The sequence below is a fragment of the Elephas maximus genome, chromosome 2 (assembly GCF_024166365.1).
Source record: "Elephas maximus indicus isolate mEleMax1 chromosome 2, mEleMax1 primary haplotype, whole genome shotgun sequence".
In the NCBI taxonomy this organism is placed as follows: Eukaryota; Metazoa; Chordata; class Mammalia; order Proboscidea; family Elephantidae; genus Elephas; species Elephas maximus.
This window is the reverse complement of record NC_064820.1, coordinates 229,244,171-229,265,106: the sequence shown is the minus strand read 5'-3', so window position 1 is coordinate 229,265,106 and position 20,936 is coordinate 229,244,171. Positions and strand designations below refer to the sequence as shown.

At 48.8% G+C, this 20,936-nt stretch overlaps 2 protein-coding genes across 9 annotated transcripts; one reads left to right on the top strand and one right to left on the bottom strand.

Annotated features, from left to right (window-relative positions):
- Window positions 1-3,790: 3,790 nt before the first annotated feature.
- Window positions 3,791-8,836, bottom strand: LOC126070642 (proline/serine-rich coiled-coil protein 1-like). 6 transcript variants are annotated; one of them, XM_049875020.1, is made up of 4 exons: window positions 7,922-8,836; window positions 6,563-6,631; window positions 5,826-5,978; window positions 3,791-5,474 (listed from the first exon to the last, which is right to left on the bottom strand). In XM_049875020.1, exon 1 carries the CDS (start codon window positions 8,729-8,731, stop codon window positions 7,925-7,927), a length of 807 nt encoding a protein of 268 aa, XP_049730977.1. In that variant the 5' UTR covers window positions 8,732-8,836; the 3' UTR covers window positions 3,791-5,474; window positions 5,826-5,978; window positions 6,563-6,631; window positions 7,922-7,924. The 6 variants fall into 6 exon arrangements, with proteins under 6 accessions (XP_049730977.1, XP_049730978.1, XP_049730975.1 ...); XM_049875021.1 differs by having other exon boundaries at window positions 7,989-8,836; XM_049875018.1 differs by lacking the exon at window positions 6,563-6,631 and having other exon boundaries at window positions 5,826-6,129.
- On the top strand, window positions 8,558-19,837 carry SUMO3 (small ubiquitin like modifier 3). Of its 3 annotated transcripts, none has more exons than XM_049875029.1 (4): window positions 8,558-8,646; window positions 12,097-12,225; window positions 17,024-17,095; window positions 18,665-19,837. In XM_049875029.1, the coding sequence occupies exons 1-4, from the start codon at window positions 8,626-8,628 to the stop codon at window positions 18,755-18,757; spliced, it is 315 nt and encodes a 104-aa protein (XP_049730986.1). In that variant the 5' UTR covers window positions 8,558-8,625; the 3' UTR covers window positions 18,758-19,837. The 3 variants fall into 3 exon arrangements, with proteins under 3 accessions (XP_049730986.1, XP_049730987.1, XP_049730985.1); XM_049875028.1 differs by lacking the exon at window positions 8,558-8,646 and adding an exon at window positions 10,387-10,541; XM_049875030.1 differs by lacking the exon at window positions 17,024-17,095.
- Window positions 19,838-20,936: the final 1,099 nt, after the last annotated feature.

The following is a 20,936-nucleotide window of genomic DNA, read 5'->3' as shown; positions in this document are numbered from 1 at the left end:
ACGTGGTCTTCTGTGTGTCTCTCTGTGTCTTGTCCTCCTCTCATAAGAACAACAGTCATTGGTATGCATGGTATCTGAGGACAAGTGTGCTGTAATTTTTATCTTTGTTCCTCTGTATGTAATGTGTCTTTTTTCTCTGCCTGTCTTCAAGATGTTTTATCTTTGGTTTTCAGCAGTATGTGTCATCTTAATGTACCTTTTAAAGGTATTTTTAATTCAGCTTGAGTTGTATGGGACTGCTTCGTGTGGTGTACTTCATTATTTTTGGGAAATTCTTAACCATTGTGTTTTCAAATATTTCCTCTGCCTAATTCTCTTTCTTTTCCTTCTGTTACTCCAACTCCACATATGTTAGGCTGTTTGAAATTATCCCATAGCTTTTGTTAACTCTATGAGGCAGTTCTACTCTGTCCTATAGGGTTGCTATGAGTCGGAATTGACTTGACGGCAGTGGGTTTGGTTTGTTTACTCTGTTTTTTTTCCCCCCACTTTTTTTTTCTTTGTTTCGGTTTGGGTAGTATCTGTGGAAGTGTCTTGAAGTTCTCTGATTCTTTCTTTGCCTGTGTTGAATCTACTCACGAGCTGTTAAAGCCATGCTTCATATTTGTTACCATGTTTTTTTTTATTTCCAGTACTTTGATTTGACTCTTTCTAACAGTTTCCATTTCTCTCTGAAATTTCCCATCTGTTCATAAGTGTTGTTAATCTTTTCCACCAGGGCCTTTAACATAATCCCCCGTTTAATAATCCCAGAATGTGAGTCATATCTGAATCTGGTTCTGTTGACTTTTTGTCTCCTGATTGTGGGTTGTCTTTTCTTGTTTTTGTGTGTCTCATAATTTTTTAGTCATAATTTTTTATTAAAAACCAGACATCATGTATAGAACAACAGAGCCCAAGGAAAATAGTATTTATATCTGAAATGGACATCTCCTTCTATTAGGATGTTATTGTGGGGCATTGAATCAATCAAGTTAGGAATTGATCTCGGTTTGGATTTTGTTGTTGCTATGTTTTTTTATGGTGATCAAAGACCCTCGACGAGATGGATTGACACAGTGGCTACAACAACAGGCTTAAACAGCACGACGATTGTGAGGATGGCACAGGACTGGGCAGTGCTTTGTTCTGTTGTACATAGGGTTGCTATAAGTCATAATCAACTTGATGGCATCTAACAACAACAAGCGTAGGGCCCTTATGGCACAGTGGTTAAGACCTTGGCTGCTAACCAAAACATTGGCAGTTTGAATTCACCAGCTGCTCTTTGAAAACCCCACGTGGCAGTTCTACTCTGTCCTATCGGGTCACTCTGAGTCAGAATTGAGTTGACGGCAGTAGGTTTGGTTTTGGTTTGGTTTAGGGTAGAGGCTAGTTTGCTGGAGAGTTTTTCTCAACTTTTAAAATTTCTTCAAACATTAATTCTGACCTCTTACTTTCTCTCCTTCTGCAACTCCACAAATATGTTAAACCTTTTTAACATTGTGCATATGTCTCTTAGACCTTTTACTATATTTTCCATACATTTTCTCTCTCTGCTTCAGTTTGAGTATTTTCTTCTGACCTACCTTCCAGTTCATTAATCATCTCTTCCATTGTGTCTAATCTGTTGTTAAACACATTCTTTGAATTCAGAATTTCAGTTACATTTTGCTGTTTTCAAATTTCCATTGATTCTTTTTTACAGCTTCTCATCCTCAGCTGAAACTTCATCTCATAATCTATTTTCTTAAACGTATTAACCACAGTTGTTTTAAAGTCTGTGTCTGGTAATGTCAATATCCTATTCTTTTGTGGGTTTATTCCTACCACATATCTTCTCTTGGCTTTGGATCATTTGTCTCCTGTGTTCTTTGTATTTAATTCTGGACAGTGTGTGTGAAAATTTTAGTTAGTTTGAGGTCCTGGATAATTCTATTTTCCTGCAGATATTCCCTTTTGCTTCAGGACAGGCCACCCTGGTGCAATTTGAGATTGAGCTGTTTGAAAGCTGGGTTTCAGTCTTTGTGTGGGATGATCTACTTAAACCTCAGCCTTACACCTATGTTGCACCCTTGGCACTTCCAACCGAAGGTCTGGGTTATTTATCAGAGCCACCCCCCTACTTGGCAGGCTCTGACCAATTATCGTCTCCCCCATTGTATGAGGCTCAAAAGCTCTGCTGTTTCTGGACTTATCATCCACTGCTTATCACCAAATGCCTCAAAGGGAAAAGTTACTTCCTTTCTTCTGGGATCTTCGCCCTGGAGTCTCCCCTGTTTTGGTAGCTGGCTGAAGTCTTCAAATGAAAGTTTAAAAAAATATTTTAGACAGATTTTATGGTTGTTCTTGTTAGGAGGGTTTGTTTGACACAAGCTAGTCCTTCTTAATTGTAAGGAAAAACCTCTCTGGGTGCTTTTGAGATTGCTCCTCACACTCAATACATCCCCTGTTGGTCTTTTCTCATTCAACCCTTTGATCCTCAGTGACTCTTTCAATGTGTAGAGTCCAATGTTTCTTTAGTTCAGGGACATTTTCTTTAATTATGTCTTTGAATGTATCCTTTCCTTTTCTTCATTTTCTGCCTGAATCTCCTATTTGAGGGACAAAACGTTTCTTGTATTGATCCTCAATGTCTCAACTTTTCTCACATTTCCCTTCTTTCTTTTACGCTCTGTAATGGCAGACCCCTGTGACTTTATCTTGCCTTTTTTTTGTTTAAGTCCTCTGCCATGACTAGTCTATCATTCAGCATTTTAATAAAAATTTGAACGTCGACACTCCTATTTTTGGTTTTCCAATCCTTTTTCTTCGTATGAGTCTTTTTTCCTGAGGGTGGGCATGCATTTCCCATGACTGTCTCTTCAGGCAGGTAGTGTGTGCTGCCTCGGGCTTCACTGTTGGGTGTTTGGACCTGTTGCCAGCGGACAGGCTGGGGATCCCTCAACTGCCAAAATAACAAGCGCTTTGCTCTGGCAGAGGGCACTCAGTGCCAGGCTAGCCCCATGCTAGCCAAGCTGATATTCCTTTCCCAGAATAACCCCCGTCTCTGCTCAGCCCTCCTCTCAGCCCCAACACCCACCCTAGGAGCCCTTCTTTGGCAGGTGGTTCCTCATCTTTGGAGGGAGCTCTGGGGTCCTAGCCTGGAGCTGGTGTGGTCAAATTCTACAGCAGCCTACAGTTCAGGGGAGGGGAAAGGTTCAGGGCAAACCTGGCTGGACTTCCCATGCTGTCCTTTAATCAGCTACCCTGATCACTTGCCCCCTCTGATCACCCATTGAGCTTGGGAGTTTCTCTGGTATGGCTCTCATTTCTGTGTTCTCTTTCCCTATATTTATTGTGCGCTATGTCCCACCTCCTCGCCCCCGCCACCTCGCCAGAACAAGTTTGTCAATTCAATCCCATTTGGTTCTATCATCCAGAAATTCATCACGATTTTTGTTTACTGATGGCTTCACGTTTCCCAATGCTACCCTGAACATGTTTAAGTATGTTTTCTGTCATTTTAAGGGATTTTGTGCAGGTGGGAACGTGGAAGCAGCATTCCATTTGATTCACAAATGCACACGATACAAATTGAATTCATACCATAATAGTGTTTTATAACTTGCTTTAAAATACTTATCAATATATTATGAAACATCTTTTCCTGTTATCAACTGCTCTTTTTTTACACATAACTTTTAATATTGACACAGCCTTTAATTTTATGAATGTACCATAGTTTATTTAACTAATTTTCTATCATGACACATTTAGGTCCTGTGTTTCATCAATTCTAAATTACATATTTAAAAAAAATTTTTTTATTGTGTTTTAGGTGAAAGTTTACACAGCAAATTGAGTTCCCATTTAACAATTTATAAAAATTGTTCTGCGACATTGGTAACGATTTTCACAACGTTGTCAGCATTCTCATTATGTCCATTCTATATGTTCTGTTTCCATTGATCTAGCTCCCTTGCCCCTCTTTGTCTTCTCCTCTTTGCTTTGGTGTAAAAGGGAGCATATTTTTCACAGGTGATACTGTTTATCTTATAAGATAGTCTATTATTCGGCTGAAAGGAGACTTCCAAGAGTGGCTTCAGTTCCAAGCTAGAAGAGTGTCTTAGGGCAATAGTCTGGGATGTTTCCTCTAGTCTCTGTCAGTCCAGTATGTTTGGTCAAAGTTAGGAATTTGAATTTTGCTCTACATTTTTCTCCCATTCTATCCAGGACCTTCTGTTGTGTCCCTGGTCAGAATGGTGAGTAGTGGTAGCTCAGCACCAACTAGTTCTTCTGCTCTCAGGTTAGAAGAAGCCATGGTTCTGTGTGGGCTATTAGTCCTGTAGACTAGTTTCTTGAGTCTTTGGTTTCCTTCATTCTCTTTTGCTCCAGATGAGTTGAGACTAATAGTTGTATCTTAGATGGCTGCTTCCAAGCATTTAAGACCCCAGACACTACTCACCAAACAAGGATGTAGAACATTATCTTTAGAAACTATGTTATGCCAATTGGCTGAGCTGTCCCAGGAGACTATGGTCTCAAACCTTTTAACTCAGTAAACCAATACCACAAGTTGTTTGGATATGTCTAGGAAGTCTCTGTAAGTATGTCCCATGTGCTTTATTACATACATAGATATATACACAACACATAAAAACACGTATGTACGTATGTCTGGATACTCCTATACATGTACATGCATGTACTCACATATGCCTTTATATGTACACACCTACCTATGTAACCACACACATACTTCTTGGCTTTTATTACTGTTGTTGCAGAGTTGTATATGTTATAGCATTTACCGAAGTTGTCCCTTTTTCTTGCATAGCATCTTCGTTTACCTCAGTCAAGTTGTGCAGGCTTCGCCCATGTTTGGTGTTGCCTTTCCCATCACAAAAAATAACAAGTGTCTACTTTCTAGAAAATGATTCCCCTTCTCATCCCTGGTAACCATCAAAGAATGTTGCTTTCTGTGTGAATATCTATTCTTGACTTTTTAGAATAGTATAGGTCCATACAGTATTTGTCCTTTTGTGATCGACTCGTATCACTCAGCGTAATGTCCTCCAGATTCATCTACGTTGTTTCATGGACTTCTCATTATTCATTATAGTTGTGTATTACTCCATTGTATGTATGGACACAACCTGTTTATCCATTCATCTGTTGATGGGCACTTAGGTTGTTTCCATCTTTTTGCTACTGTGAATAATGCTGCATTGAACATAGGTGTGCATATGTCTATTTGTGTCACTGCTGTTATCTCCCGGATATGTACCTAGGAGTGGGATGGCTGGATCATAAGATATTTCTATTTCTAGCTTTTTGAGGAAGCGCCATACCATTTTCCACAGCGGATGTACCATTTTACAACCCCACTAGCAGTGTATAAGAGTTCCAATCTTCCCACCTCCTCGCCAGCATTTGTTGTTCTCTTTATTTTTTTATCACTGCCATTTTTGCAGGGCTGAGATGGTATCTCATTGTAGTTTTGATTTGCATCTCTGTAAAAAAAAAAAAAAATTTTTTTTTAATGGCTAATGATCACAAGCATCTTTTCATGTATTTGTTGGCCACCCGAATGTCCTCTTTGGTAAAGTGACTGTTCATGATCTTGTTCATTTTTGGATTGGATTGTCTTTTTGTTGTACAGTTTAAGTTGCACATATTTTTACACTTTAACAACTCTGAAACGGGGACTTTTCGAAGCCATGTCGGTCGTAGTTTAATGTGTATGTGGTACATATGATAATGTTGTTTTACAATTGATGGCACCTTAGAGTTGGCACTGTATGACAGCTTTTGAACATTAAAAAAAAAAAAAAAAAATTTTTTTTTTTTTGAACATTACCTACCATAAATCACATCTCAGCAATCTGGGGGTTCTGATCTCCAACATCCATCTCCATCTTGGAAGGGGCTGACTCCTGGCAGTTTCCTGTCTTCTGGAAGCATAATCCAAGCTGGCCATTCTATTTGGGGATCTTCTGGAAGAGGCTGGCCACGGTCTAAATTCCAGGATGAAAGAGACCAAATCCTTGAAACTAGCTGGGATGAGGGCCTTGGCTCTGACCACAACTTTCAGGGAGATGCTTTGCCAGATTGTGGCATGACAGCCCAATTTTGGGTAGCCTCCTTCCCTTCTCCTAAATGGTGGCTCTAACCAGGAAAGTGAAATTTTAAGAGTCAAAGATGGTTTGTAAAGTAAACGCCCATGAGAACTTGGCTTAGTGGCTTTGTGCTATTAACAGGAAATGAGGGGAATGCAGTTGGATATGCTTGACCCATGCAGGATGGAAAGGGTGAAGACATGTTCAAGTCTAGACCTTGCTACATGGTAGCTATTTGACCTTGTGCAATCCACCCTCCCCCTAAACCTTCATTTCCTAATGGAAAAAATAAGGATCATGAGGGCCCCTGCTTCAGAGTGTTGTGATGGGGCTTTGATGGGATGACACAAGCTGGGCACTGTGCTTGACACACCTGGTCCATTTCATCTGAGGCCACTGGAATTAGAGACAGAGAGGACAGGAAGAGCCAGTGCCTTCTCCCAAGGATGCATTCCTCGGAGAATACTACAGGATATACTGACCGTGTGTCTGACTTCTCCAGCTGCCTGCCTTCTCCACAGGAGCCCTCCTGTTCTCAGCAGTGTCCGACCCTGGGTTTGCATGTGAGGCACAGTAGAGCATGCTAAGTAAGCTCACAGACCGACTCCCCAAGCTCCGGCTCAGTCATGCCACTCACCAGCTGTGTGATCATGAGCATACTGCTTGGCCTCTAAGTACCTTGGTTTGCCCATCTTTGAAATGGGTGTTTGTGAGGATTAAATGCAGACGGCCCAGGACAACATCTGGCAGAGTGTGAATTTCAGGAAGTGCAGCAAACTGGGTCAGGAGAGTGGCCTCCTGTGCCAAGCTCCGTCCCCCTCCCTCCCGCTCCCATTTGTAGCTTTCACCGAGATAGAGACTAGACAAGGAAAGAAGAGGAAGCCAAGAAAGTGTAGAGGGTCAGGCCAGAGTGACAAGTGGACAGAGAGAAGGATGCCTGCCAACCCTATTCTCTGCTTTAGGGATGGCCTGTCTATGCTTCTATCCACCTGAGCCCTAGGTGAGGAAGGTTAAAAAAAAAAACATTGCCGTCGAGTCAATTCCAACTCATAGTGATCCTATAAGACAGAGTAGAACTGCACCATAGGGTTTCCAAGGAGTGCCTGGTGGATTAGAACTACCGACCTTTTGGTTAGCAGTGGTAGCTCTCAACCACTAATCACCAGGGAAAGGACTCAGAAATTCAGGTGAGATGTCTAAGTGAACCAGGTCTTCCTTATGTTTGGAACCCCTGCTGAGAATTTGCATTTCTAACAAGTTCTTACGTCTTATAGGGTTGCTATGAGTTGCAATCGCAACAAAGAAGTTCTCAGATGATGCTAACACTGCAGCCCCCCCGCAAAAAACCCCAGTGCCATCGAGTTGATTCCGACTCATAGCGACTCTACAGGACAGAGTGGAACTGCCCCCACTGCAGGTTAGGGACCAATTCTGAGAACCACTACAAGAGCTGTCCCATAGGGTTTCCAAGGATGGGCTAGTGGATTCAAACTGCCCACCTATTGGTTAGCAGCCCAGCTCCAACTAGTAGAGCAGATTCTAAAATTTTATTACACATAAGAATCACCTGGGGATCTTGTTAAACTGTAGATTCTGATTCAGTATATCTGGGGCGGAAAGGCGAATTCTCAGCAGGGCCTCGAAGTGAACGAATTGGTTCGAAGCCCTGAAGTGAAGCCAATGCACTGTGTCCCTAGTGGGTGCAACTCCCCGAGCAGGTATCCAGATGGAGGTATGCTTAGTCTCCCCTTTGGGCCGATTCCCCAGGTGACATGACTCTAGTAGGGCGAGTACAGCCTCTTCCAGTAGGGGCCTCTCTGCCTCTTGAGGCGTCCACTCACCCCTCACCCAGATCCCCTGTAGCCGCTGGAACCGGTTCGCCAGACAGGAGCTGTTTGACCGTCCCACCTGGGAGATGCTCTCTCCACATAGGATAGCCGGGCCCCTCGGACCGCCGGTGTCGGCGCCCAGGTTCGCGCGCCACCATGCGAGAGAATGGCCAGGTGAGCGATGGCGCACGGCGCTGCGCTCTCGGGTCCGCTATAGCAATGGGCTTGTGCGAACCTGGAACCCACCCTGCTCACTCCCTGGCGCGGGGCCCCAGACCCCTCGGTACAGGGCTCCTCTACGCGTCCCCTCGCTGGGGCCGAGAGGGACGGGGGCGCAAACGACTGGAGGCGCGGGGCCCTGAGGGCAGCAGGAAACTGAGGGCCCAGGGCCGGGAGAACACGGGGAACCGGGACGCGAGGCGCAGGCCCAGCGGGGACGCGGAAGGCCCGCGGGGGCGCGCGGCCGCCCCGCCCCGTGACGCATTTCCAACCGCCTGGAACCACGTCTCGGGCCGAGCGCGCGCCCGAGGCCCGGGGCGCGCGCCTCGTGCACGCGCGCACGCCACGTGACCCCCGCGCTGGCCTATCGGCGGGCCGGGATTTGGGGGGCAAAGCGCGGCCCCGCGAGCAGTTGCGGCGGGAGAGCGGCGGGGCTGAGAGCGTGACTCGCCCGCTCCAGCGCTGCCTCTGCTTTCGCCGCCGCCGGTCGCGCAGCCATGTCCGAGGAGAAGCCCAAGGTAAGCGGCCGGCGGGTGGGCGAGGGCGCCGCTTCCCGCGCTCCGGCCTCGGCCTGCTGCGCCGGCCTCCCGCGCCCGCTACCATCTCGGGAGCTCAAGCGCCGTCTGCGGCCAGGTGCCGCGCGGCGCGGTCTTCCCGGGCCCACGGGGTACGCGGCACCGACGGGCCCGGAGCCTCAGGCCTGCGCAGGCGGGCCCTGCCCGCCGCCCCTCCCCCGCGCGGGGCGCTCCCCTCCCCCGCCCGGCTGCGCCCGGGGCGCGCCCCGCCTCATGCCGCGTCCCCGGGACGCTCCGCCCCGTCCGAGCCCCGCCCCGGGGTGCTCCTGCCAGCTCCGCCTTCGGGACGCTCCGTCACAAGCCCCGCCCCTAACGCCCCGCCCAGTTTAAGCCCCGCCCCTTGGACGCCCACCCCCTAGTTCCGCGGTTGGACGCGGCACCCTATCTCAAGCTCCGCCCCTCGCCCTGCCCTTTCAGCTCCGTCTGGAGCCGCCTCCCGGGTGGGTGTAGGGCTGGGGCCGCCCGGGAGGACGCGCTGGCCGGTGCGCGCGGCGACGCTAGCGGTCTGCCCGCCTCGGGTGCCAGGCCTGTCCCTAACCGAGACCCACCTCGCCGGGACCGTGCTCACCAGAACCTTTCCACCCCCGCTTGGGTTCCCTGCGCTTGGTCCCGTTTGCTCGGAACCTCTTCCCCCCCGGGATCCCACGTCAGCCTGAAGCCCATTGTCGCCTGAGCCCCTGTGTCCCCTCACGTGCACGTGGTCCGCAGACCGGGCCCTGGCGTTGTCCGCCGGGGGGGTCTCCGTGCAGTTCTCAGCCCTCTCACTCCAGCGATGGATCTTCCCTCTCTCCAGGGGTCGCCTCCGGGCCAGGTCTCAGGTCCGCTCAGTGCACGCTCCGGGAATGGGCGGCCCGGACCCGGCTGGAGACCTTCAAGCAGAAGCCACCGCCGGGGCGCACGCCCAGAGCTCGGAGCGCGCCTCTTCCTAGAGGCCTGAACTCTTGGTGCGCACTCTCCACTTCATATCACGGACCCCCCCATCCCCCCATGTGTGCCCCCCCAAACCCCATCACGGCCCCGAGCCCGTGCTCTTCCCCCATTCCTCGTCACAGCGCTTAGGGTGTATGGCCCCCACTCCCCATCATGAGCCATGGTGTGCACCTCACTTATCCACAGCTCCCCAGGATGTGGGCCTAACCAGTGCGGTGCAGGAGGTCGATTGTCCTGGAAGAGGTCCTGTGACACATGAACTACTCTTAATAACAAATATGTATATTTCTGAAGCGGTTGGGGTGTTTTCATAGCGGAGTAGAAGAGCTGTTTAGCTGAAGGCTTTGCGCTTGGACTTTCTCTGACACCAGCCTGGGCCTGGGGATGGCCATCCTGATTACAGATGAGGAAAGCACAGTGTGGGGACGCCTGAAGTCCAGGCACCAGGGCCTCTGTGGATGTGCCCTTTCCTTGCAGAGTTGGAGGGGTGCACCAGAGCCCAGAAAAGCATCCTCTGTCCACTAACCGCCAAGCCGCTTTCCTCTGACATCAGGATCCCACCTCAGCAGAAGAGCTTTTTCTACGAAGGCTTCTCGCAGCCCTGGTTGTTTGAGTACCTGTTTATTCTAGGTCAAATTTAAGTGCCTTTTCTTAGTGATGTTGTAGATGCTTTCCTCTTGATGACGTTCAAGTTCAGTGAAACGCATGTGGTATTTATTTCTTCAGTGAGGTTTAGACTTAACTCTGCCCTGTGCTCATCCTTTGAGGCCGCTTCCAGGCGAATAGACTTTTGTTTCTTCAGTACTTGCAAGATGGTTCAGTTGCCGCCGCCTCCCTGGCCTCCTCCTGCTGCCCCTGGATGTCTTAGTGGCGCTCCCTCCCTGGGCCTGGAGAGGAGGAAGGACAAGGTGGGGAAGGAAGCTGCTTGGCCAGGCAGAGAAGTTCCTGCCTGCCCCCGGATTGCTGGCTGGCAGACCTGCAGTGGATTTTTCAGAGTTTCTTTTTCTTTTTTTCACTGACACACTCCTCCTACGCTAGAGAGAAGAGGCCTTCGGAGGATGTGACCTGCCCAGTGTCCAGGAAGGGCCTCTTGCTGGCCCTCGGCCTGGCTGGAGCCACGGCCCTGCTTATCTGTTGTTTATTTTCTGGTCCCTGCATCTGTCTGTCTTGAATACACCCTTGCCTTTTCATTAAAGAAAAAAAACGCTCCCATACTCTTTGGGGGAAGAGATGGGGGCTTACAGAGGCACTCCCGGCCTTTTCTGGCCAGCTGTTTGGGTGACCCTTGCTTCCATGGCCCAGCTTCCTGCACAGGCGAGTCCAGCTTCCGAGAGCGGGAGTGGGACTGGTGCCTTGTCTGAGCTCGCCAGTTCAGCAGCCATGGCAGTCCCCGTCACCCCGTGAGCGGGAGGAGGCTGCCAGCCAGCTCACCCTGGGCCGAGGTGAGAGCTAAGCCGCCCTGTGAGTGCCGCCCTGTGAGAGGGCACCTTCGTCCCTCCCTGGGCCATCCCCTCCCTGGGCCATTCTGTGCCTCCACCAGTACCGTGGGGCAGTGCCCCACATTGAGTCACCTCGACGGTCAGCGTCGTTTTTTCAGAAAGTAAGCGTCTTGTGGACCCCTTTATTACAAACAGTGGCAGATAAATGAAGTGGCCCTGTCATTTTAGAGCTGCAGTGCCACCATCCTCAAGGATAGTCCTGGGGCCTCACTTTCTGGTCAGATGGAGCAGCCCCAGGTGCCTGCTGCCCTTAGCAGGAGCTTTTTTTTTTTAATCCATTTGAGTGTGTTTCCAGGCAACCGGACACCCAGAGCATGTTGCTGCCCAGTAGCTTTGGGTTTTTGGTGGGTTATGCAGAGGAAATATTACGGATTATCACTGTCGAGATGGAACTGTTTGAAAGGAGAGGCTGCACAAAGGATGGTTTTTCCCTGGGCATTCTGGTTCCAGCCCAGCCGGCAGGCACCTGGTGAAGACAGTGCTAGAAGTTTCTGCACAGATTGGGTCATGGCAAACAGCTCCACTGTGCCAGAGCGCTCCTGCCAACCGTGACATCGTTTGTTCTGCTTTTGTTTTACTTTACCGGTCCCTTATAAGTCTCTGTAATCTGTGAATATGTGTGTTTGCTAGCTTCATTTAAGAGTAATTTTAAAAGCAAAGATGGATTTTCTCTAGATTTCTTCAGCAGATTGTTTCTTTGAGCTAATGCCCTGTGAGGAGGACCCTGGAATTGCATTACATTTAGTGGACTTTCTTGTGTGGGGATGTTTAGCTAGTAGAGTTAAAAATAAATTCTGCACAAAATAAAGCAATCACGTGAGCTACTGTGAATCTGTGGAGGATTTTAACGATTAGGTCTGTTTTAATGACTTAGAAAAATGCCCAACAGTTACCTCAGAACTTGCCTTGTGGATCCCGGGTCCTTGGCAAGGTGGTTCTGAGGCACCGCCCCTGTTTCTTTCAGGAGGGAGTGAAGACAGAGAATGACCACATCAACCTGAAGGTGGCCGGGCAGGATGGCTCTGTCGTCCAGTTCAAAATCAAGAGGCACACGCCACTGAGCAAGCTGATGAAGGCCTATTGTGAGCGACAGGTAAGCGTTGTACACACCAGCCGACCAGCTGCTTCCAGGGCCTTGCTAGAGACCCTGCCCTTTGCCTTAAAGATTGACAGTGACTCATGTCATCAGGCAGCCAGGTGGGGCTTGGCCTTGCTGACTTGTGCCCTGCACGAGCAGTGAGCCGGCATCCACTGATTACTCACGGGTGGTTCCCACAGAGTGTCCTCTGATGTCCCGTTTTGGTCCCTGTGTCCTGTAAACTGGTGGTTACACCTAGAGGCTTGATTAGACTCGAGTTCTGTTTCATTCCCTGGCCTGATTGCTTCACAGCGCGGTGCCTTCTCTGCCTGGTAACATTTTTCTTTGGTGTTGGTGACAGGTGCTTAGATCTGTTAGTTCCTTAGGGGTCACAGAATGGCGAGTTGTAGCTCAGCTCTAGAGTTCTCTTCACAGAGTAACTGGAATACATCAATAAGGAGACGGCCCTCAGTGGCAGTTTAGGAAAAGCAGGAAAATGCTTGATTCATCCCCATTATTTACCACTTCTCAAAGGAATGAGTTGATTGACCAGCATCCTCCACAGTGACCAGTTAGACTTATTTCTGATTATTACTTTTAGTGTCATTCCGAACTCGTGAATTAATGCTCCAGTTGACTCACTGCTCGAGGGTGGGACCTCCCAGTCCACTCCTTCATCCTCTGGCTCCAGTGGTCTTGGGTCACTCTCTTGCTGTCTGTGTGACGTGACGTCCAGCTCACTTTGTGTACTTCTCGCCCAGCCCTGCACTCCCGAGGCCCTTCCCCAGGGAGCCCTGCTCCTTAGAAGGGAGGCGGCATCTCAACTGATCTTCCTATAAGTGCTTACAGGTGTTAAAGGGCCACTCTGCCACCAGGGCTCCATGTTAAAGGGCAGGTGCCCTTTTACGCTGCCCTCTTAGCTTGAGCTTTCTTGCTTTAGGATTTTTATTTGATAAGAAACATTGTCACGGTTACATGCTCTCCTCTTTCTCCTCAGGGGCAGTCACTGTCAACCCTTCCATAGTCTCTTTGTGCCCCTATAACAGAAATACCACAAGTGGGCAGCGTTAACGAACAGAAATTTATTCTCTCTCAGTTTTGGAGACTAGAATACTGAATTCAGGTTGCCAGCTGTAGGGAAGGGCTCTCTCTGACTGCTCTGGGGGAAAATCCTTGTTTTAGCTTCTCTTCCTTGGTTCCTTGGTGATCTCCATGTGGCATCTCTCATCCCCATCTGTGCTTGCTTGTTTTTGTACCTAATCTGGTCTTTTAATATCTCAGAAGTGATTGGTTTAAGACCCAGCCTACCCCAGTACATCCTCGTTAACGTAACAAAGAAAGCTATCCGCAGCTGGGGTTACATCCACATGTACAGGGGTTAGGCCCATCCTTCGGCCCTGCTGGGGAAAGATCTGGAAAGCTATCCGCAGCTGGGATTACATCCACATGTACAGGGGTTAGGCCCATCCTTCGGCCCTGCTGGGGAAAGATCTGGAAAGCTATCTGCAGCTGGGATTACATCCACATGTACAGGGTTAGGCCCATCCGTTGGCCCTGCTGGGGAAAGATCTGGCGATCTGCTTCTGTAAAGGTTGTTGTTAGGTGCTGTCGAGTCGGTTCCGACTCAGGGCGGCCCTATGTGCAACAGAAGGAAACATGGCCCCATCCTGTGCCGTTCTCACAATCCTTTGTTATGTTTGAGCCCGTTGTTGCAGCCATTGTGTCAATCTATCTCATTGAGAGTCTTCCTCTTTTTCGCTGACCCTCCACTTTTCCAAGCACGATGCCCTTCTCCAGAGACGCCTGATAACTTGTCCAAAGTACATGAGACGAACTCTCACCATCCTTGCCTCTAAAGAGCATTCTGGCTGTACTTCTTCCAAGACCGGTTTGTTAGTTCTTCTGGCAGTCCACGGTATATTCGGTATTCTTCGCCAACACTGTAATTCAAAGGCATCGACTCTTCTTTGGCCTTCCTTATTCATTGTCCCGCTTTCGCATGTATATGATGCGATTGAAAACACCATGGCTTCGGTCAGGTGCACCTTAGTCTTCAAGGTGACAACTTTGCTTTTCGACACTTTAAAGAGGTCCTTTGCAGCAGATTTGCCCAATGCAATGCGTCTTTTGATTTCTTGACTGCTGCTTTCATGGTTGTTGATTGTGGATCCAAGTAAAATGAAATCCTTGACAACTTCAGTATTTTTTCCACTTACCATGGTGTTGCTTATTGGTCCAGTTGTGAGGATTTTTGTTTTCTTTATGCTGAGGTGTAATCCTTCTGTAAAGATTACAGCCAAGAAAGCCCTGTGGGGCAGGTCAGCGTGTCAGATGGGAGTTGCCGTGAGTTGGTATCAATTCAGTGGTACCTAACAACAACAGCAACAATTCAATCCATAGCACTTCCTGGCTTCTTTTGCATTTAGATGTTATTTATTACCATCTGTGAAAGAGGACTTGGCTCTCTGGTACTGCCGTGCACACGTCTGCACACGCCGTCCTCCTTGCTCCCTTTACACTGGTACTACGCTAGCTTTGTGGCTGAGGAGATGCTGTTCACGGTGGCCTGTAGTGGCCTTCACGCATACCTGACTCTTTACCTGTTGTTATCTTTCTTTGGCTGCTGCTGTTGCTGTGTGTCATCTAGGCGCCCATTAGGCTGTCATCCCTACGTCGTCCTGTGCTGTAAGTCTCTTCCATGGGGTCAGGGACATCTGGTCGCTGCTACCTTTTGGTTTGGTTTTTCCCAGCGTCTTTCCTAGAGCCCCTATTTCTGTCATGATTTTTGATTTCCGGAAGGCCTTAGTTCTTTGCTGTTCCTCTATCTCCCCCAGTAACAACTTGCTATTTTCTGGATGTAGTATTGCTTCTTCCTGCCCTACGGAGTTTGATTGCTTCCTTTTTCCTGTTTCCTCCACCTTCCTTTCCTTCTTTGGTTTGATCTCTCACCTCTTCACGCCTTTCCTTGACCAACCTCTGGGCCTTGACTTGCTGTACGTATTGAGGCACTGCATACTAAAGCTGGGGGATGGTCAGCAGGCCACAGGTGGAGTGACCTGCCAGGATTGGTGGGTGTGGAAGGGCTGCCAGGTATCTGTGAGTCTGTCTGGCTGGGGTCGCTGAGTTTCAGGGGGGTAGGTTCCTTGAGGCTCCTGCCTGGGCTGTACAGCAGCTCCTGGTGTCCCAGGGGGCACAGCTGGAGGGAGATGAGGTGACCAAGTGGGCAGCACTGCCTCACTTGTGCCAGCATCTCCTAACCCAGACCTGAGTCCACGTCTCCAGAAGATGGGCCTCTGTCCCATGGGAGGGACAGTTGCCTGTCCTCTTGGGGCTGGGGAGGGCCCTGAGTTGGGGGTCTGCATGGAAACTTGCAAGCAGTTGTACAGAACCAGCTACATGCTGCATCTCGGCTTCTCAAATGGAGACCCCTGCCTGACCTGCTTCCTCAGGGTCCAGTTTCCCTCAGGCCACCTTGTCCACGGCCCTGTGGCTCCAGGCGCCTGACCTTGTCTGTCCATCTCCTCTCCCGTTTCCTCTGCCCTGTTGTCTGTGCTCTTGTGTTCCTTGACTGTCAGTGAGCAGGGTTCAGGATGGAGCAGGGATATGAGCTTTAGTCCCATCTGTCTGTTGCAGTGAAATCAGGATGCTCTTTTGATGAAATGGTCATGGACCCCAACACTGCCACCCACTCCTTGGGATGCCAACGGACTGTGCAGCTCCTTCTGAATGGAGCACACCTGTCTGTCCCGCTGCTGTCTCTAGGCCCAGGTCCCCACTGGTGCTTTCCAGATTTGTACAGCCCTTTTTTTTTCATTGTGTTTTAAGTGGAAGTTTACAATTCAAGTCAGTTTTTCATACAAAAACTTACACACACATTGTTATGTGACCCTAGTTGCTCTCCCTATAATACGTCAGCACACTCCTCCTTTCCACCCCAGATTTCCTGTGTCCTTCAACCAGCTCCTGTCCTCCTCTGCCTTCTCATCTTGCCTCCAGACAGGAGCTGCCCATTTAGTCTCATGTATCTACCTGAGCTAAGAAACACACACTCCTCACCAGTATCATTTTGTTTTATAGTCCAATCTAATTTTTGTCTGAAGAGTTGGCTTCGGGAAATTGTTCTGGGCCAACAGAGAGTCCGGGGGCCATGACCTCTGGGGTCCCTCCAGTCTCAGTCAGACCATTAAGTCTGGTCTTTTTACTAGAATCTGAGGCCTGCATCTCACCTTTCTCCTGTTCCATTACGGACTCTCTGTTGTGTTCCCTGTCAGGGCAGTCATTGGTGGCAGCTGGGCACCATTTGGTTCTTCTGGTCTCAGGCTGATTGAGTCTCTGGTTTATGTGGCCCTTTCTGTCTCTTGGGCTCATATTTTCCTTGTGTATTTGGTGTTCTTCATTCTCCTTTGCCCCAGGTGGGCTGAGATCAATTGATGCATCTTAGATGGCCACTTGCTAGCATTTAAGACCCCAGGCACCACTCACCAAAGTGGGATGTATAGCCTTCTTATCAAACCCTCCCTGTTACCTGACCTGTTGGTCTTTGGGAATTTTTTAAAGGGGGGAAACGATGGTGTCAACAGTGTAGAAATTCTTCTGAGCTTCTGGAAGAAGCTCAAGGCAGAATGCAGGAAGGAGATGAGTGGCTGGAGGATGTTAGAAACATGATTTCTGAAGCTGTCTGTATTGGGGCCTCACATGACAGACTGTAGGTCCACGTGTAAGTATTTCTCATTAACTGGATTGTAAATCAGTATGTTGTGAATTAAGCTACGCTACCCGGAAGTATTTACTGATCATGGCTTTCTCTTTTCAGGGCTTATCCATGAGACAGATTAGATTCAGGTTTGATGGGCAGCCAATTAATGAAACAGACACCCCAGCACAGGTATGAGAGCCATCTTTGTATATGTTCAAGGGCTACCTCTGATTCTCATTTGAATACCCTTGTTTGAGAATTATTGATTGATGCACATATAGAAGTATTTTAATTATTATGAGATGATTTGATTTTGAAAGTTGTCAAATGTCATCCCTTCAAATTGGAGACTCTTGGCACACGCCTGCCGGTGTCCTGTGTGCCTCCTGGGAGTGGCGTCCAGGGTCAGGAACGAGCAGAAGCCCCTGCCAACTTGTCATCTAGGCAGTGACTTTGCAGTCTTTGTCTATTTGTAGCTAAATTACTGCTTGCTTCTCATATCCTCTGAGCATTTGTGCTGGGGCAGGGGTAGAAAGGAGAGCATGCAGCCACACAGTAGTGCCCGTCAGTGTGTTTACAAGCACGCCTCCAGCACACACACACCTGTAAGAGGTGCCGTGTCCTGTTCTAATGCAATGTAGTGTACTGAAAGGGGCTTTAGACCTGGATATAGAGGGTTTCAGCTCCATGGCTGCTCTGGCCTCCGTCAGCTGGGCAACCTTGTGGTTAGACGACTGAATCTCTCTGAGTCCGTTCTCTGTCTGTGAAACGTCGATCCTATCTGTTTTTTTCTCCTTTACAGAGTTGGGGGGAATATATTTGCAAAACCCTAAAGGGCCAAATGTAAAGAGACTTTATTTCTGTCCACCGTCAGATCAAATCCTGCTAGTACAGAGTAAGGGCTGTGGGTGAGGCTGGGTGGGGAGAGGCAGGGGGTGGGGGAACAGGTGGTCTGGAAACGGAGTTGAAGGGCAAGGGGTGTTCAGCCCACACACGGAACCTATGGATGGCCCAGCCACAGGGCTCTCTACACCTGAGAATGTTCCTGGGAAACACGGCTGCTGCCAGCCTCAGTGCATCCCTATCTGGGCTAGCAGAGTTCCTTCTATTCAGAGAACGGGGAGAGATCAGGGTGGGTGTTTTTGCTCCCTGCCACATCAGAAAAGGCGACGCCCTGGTCTTTGCAAGAGAGGGCGGGGTAGAGGGGGGCCTGCAGTGGACTCCTCACTGTGGTGGGCCTTTCCTTGCTTCCGTTGGCTTTGGGCTTCACAGGGGTGATCAGAAGCGCTCCAGATAAACGCCATCCTTGGCTATCAGACCTGCCACGCTTGCGACAGTCCGAGGCGGTGTGCTGTTAACTGTCCACCTGTCACGTAGCCGTGGCATCTGATTTTGTGTAATTTTCAGTACAAGTTTTAGACATTTCAGTTTATTTGCTAACGAGGCCGTGTCTTTCTGTTTGTCAGTTAAAGCTCTCAGTTTCTGAGGGTTCTTTTGTGAGTTTTGTTAGGGGAAACCTGGTGAATAAATAGGGCTTACTGTAAATCCAGAGTCAGACGTCGCTTCCCCGCGTGTTACCTAAGGAGGGAAGGATAAAAGAGCTGAGGCGTGATGAGGTGGTGTCTGCGGTGTGAGGCAGGTGTTTCAGCGCACTTTGGTGTTCAACCGAGTGTTTTCTGTTCCTGGGTAAACAGGCTAACGAGAGAAAACTAACACGGCTTCCTTTTCTCCCTGTCCCTGTCTCAACGACCCTGACAGCTGGAGATGGAGGATGAAGACACGATCGACGTGTTCCAGCAGCAGACGGGTGGCACGTGGGCGGCCGGAGGCCTCTTGGGATGCAGCGTCTAGGGGGACCATCCCACACCTGTGTCACCTGTCCTTGCATTTGAGATCCAGTCGTAAACATGTGAACACACCAACACAAAAGAGTCTGCGGAAACTCGGGGACGGTCACCAAATTACTTTCCTCTTTCTTTGACGTCCTTTGAATGACACTCAACACTGTTTCTGCAGGGATGAACCTACAAACTGAAATTGGGCCAATACAAATTCCTGTCTTTGTTTAGGTAAAATGAGTTGCGAGGTTTTTTGAGTTTGTTTTTACTTTTTCCCCTGCTGTAACACTTTTCCTCCAAACTTGTGTCCTCACTGTCCATTTTCAGTCTCCAGGTGGAGACCTTGCCCCCACGTGTGGTGACCTCTGTCCCCCTACTGCTTCATCTAATCATGTAGATAGTTCACGTGCACCGCAGTGGGGGCTTTTCCTGGACACGTGCTTTGGGGGCCTGGTGGGGATGGAAGATAAAATTTCACTTGCTATTTGTTGTAGGCACAGGTTATTAAATTTTAGCTAAATACTGCAAATTTAAACTTTGGCAGAATATGGTAAAGTCGCAGGAAAATATTGGGATGCTTCTTAAAGGGAAATGGCGGAGTCCTTCACTAGTGTGGCCCTGTAATCCCTACCCCTTGAGTCTGTCCCCACGGGGCTCCGCGGCCCAGGGTCCCTACCACCACCGCTCAGTACCAGTTGATTGGTATAGCGAACAACAACTGCATAACTCAATTGGCTTCTCCCCTTTTCTCGTATCGGAGAAAATAATTACCACAATTCCCATCTGGTAATAGTATTGTGGCCTCAGATTTTTTCTAGTATTTGCTTCTGATACGTAATTATGGTCTATATATGAAAAAGTGAGATAAAGTATTGCTGAATTTGCAGTTCTGTTGTGTACCAGAGCTACTTTGAGGTGTGGTAACAAGTGAATCCCATGGAAAGATCACTTCATGTTATTCTCATGGATTTTTGCTATGCTGCTTTCCAAATATGTATTGACTTTATGCATTAGTATGGTGATTTCAGTTCTGTGAACTATTCTGGGGTTTCTACCAATTAAAAAGTCTCAGCGTTCTGCCTGTTGTCCTTCAGTAAGAGTGGATTGCTGCTTGCCGTCATTCTCTGCTTTTTATAGTCACCTGGCGGTGTGACATGACCCGTCATCTATTGGTTGTTTGAAATCTTGCTGAAAATTTTCTTGTTTCCTTTGCAGTTTGCTGTGTGGGCGGGGGTGGGGGGGTGGGGTGTTTGTCGGCTCTGTTGTGTTCATTCACCAATTTGTACATTATTTGTTGTCCTTTACTACTGTAAACAGTAAATATAGTTTGGTACTCTGTCTCTTGGCTTCTGTTAAACGCTGCATCTGAAGGCTGGGGACATACCTGTCACAATTCAGTGTCTGTATGACACTCAGCGAGAGCGCCCAGAAACTTCGATGGAACAGCTTGTCGCCTAGAGGTGAGGTGACTAGCCACCTGCAGCCCTCCTGCTGGGCCACGGTCTCCCTGCCAAGGGCACTCCCTCTCTCTTCACAAGGGTTCTGCTGGCTTCACATGAGACTTGACTTCTCCTCCCCCGGTTTCCATGCCAAGAGTGGGTGGTTTGGAGTAGGCAAATCTGGGCTTTTCACAACGGGCTTCTCACTTTTTTTGGTATGTGAGTATTTCAAAGACTGTTTTCCTTTGTGCCGTGGGCAGTCCGCTCATTGCCTGTGTTGAAGCAGAAGTGAACTGGTGCTAATCTGATGCGGACAGTTTCTCAGCACGCTGTGCTGTGGCAGCACCAGGGCTGACAGTGCCAGGGCTGTTTTGTTCGTCAGTTGAAGTGAGCACAAGGCGAAAGGTCAATGGCAGTGGGGACACTGAGCACATCCAGGCTGGCACTTGACTCACCACAAGACTGTAGGGATTAAATCAGAGCGCATTACAGAGCTTGACCAATTTGCCAAGTCCTCTCTGCTAGGAGGGGAGGGGTGGCTACAACCTGAGCGAAGGAGCATCTTAGTTTGTGTGAGGAGAGGTGTGTGCCCAAGATGCCCTCAGTTAGAAAAGCAGAATGGCTGAGGGTCGACTTGGCTGCGTTACAGCCGTGCTGCGTGGATTTCCACCCTCAACACCTGGCAGTGGAAGAGAGGGCAGGAAATGCCCTCCAGGTTGTCTTTATCTTGGAAACTCACCAAGTGGTACATCT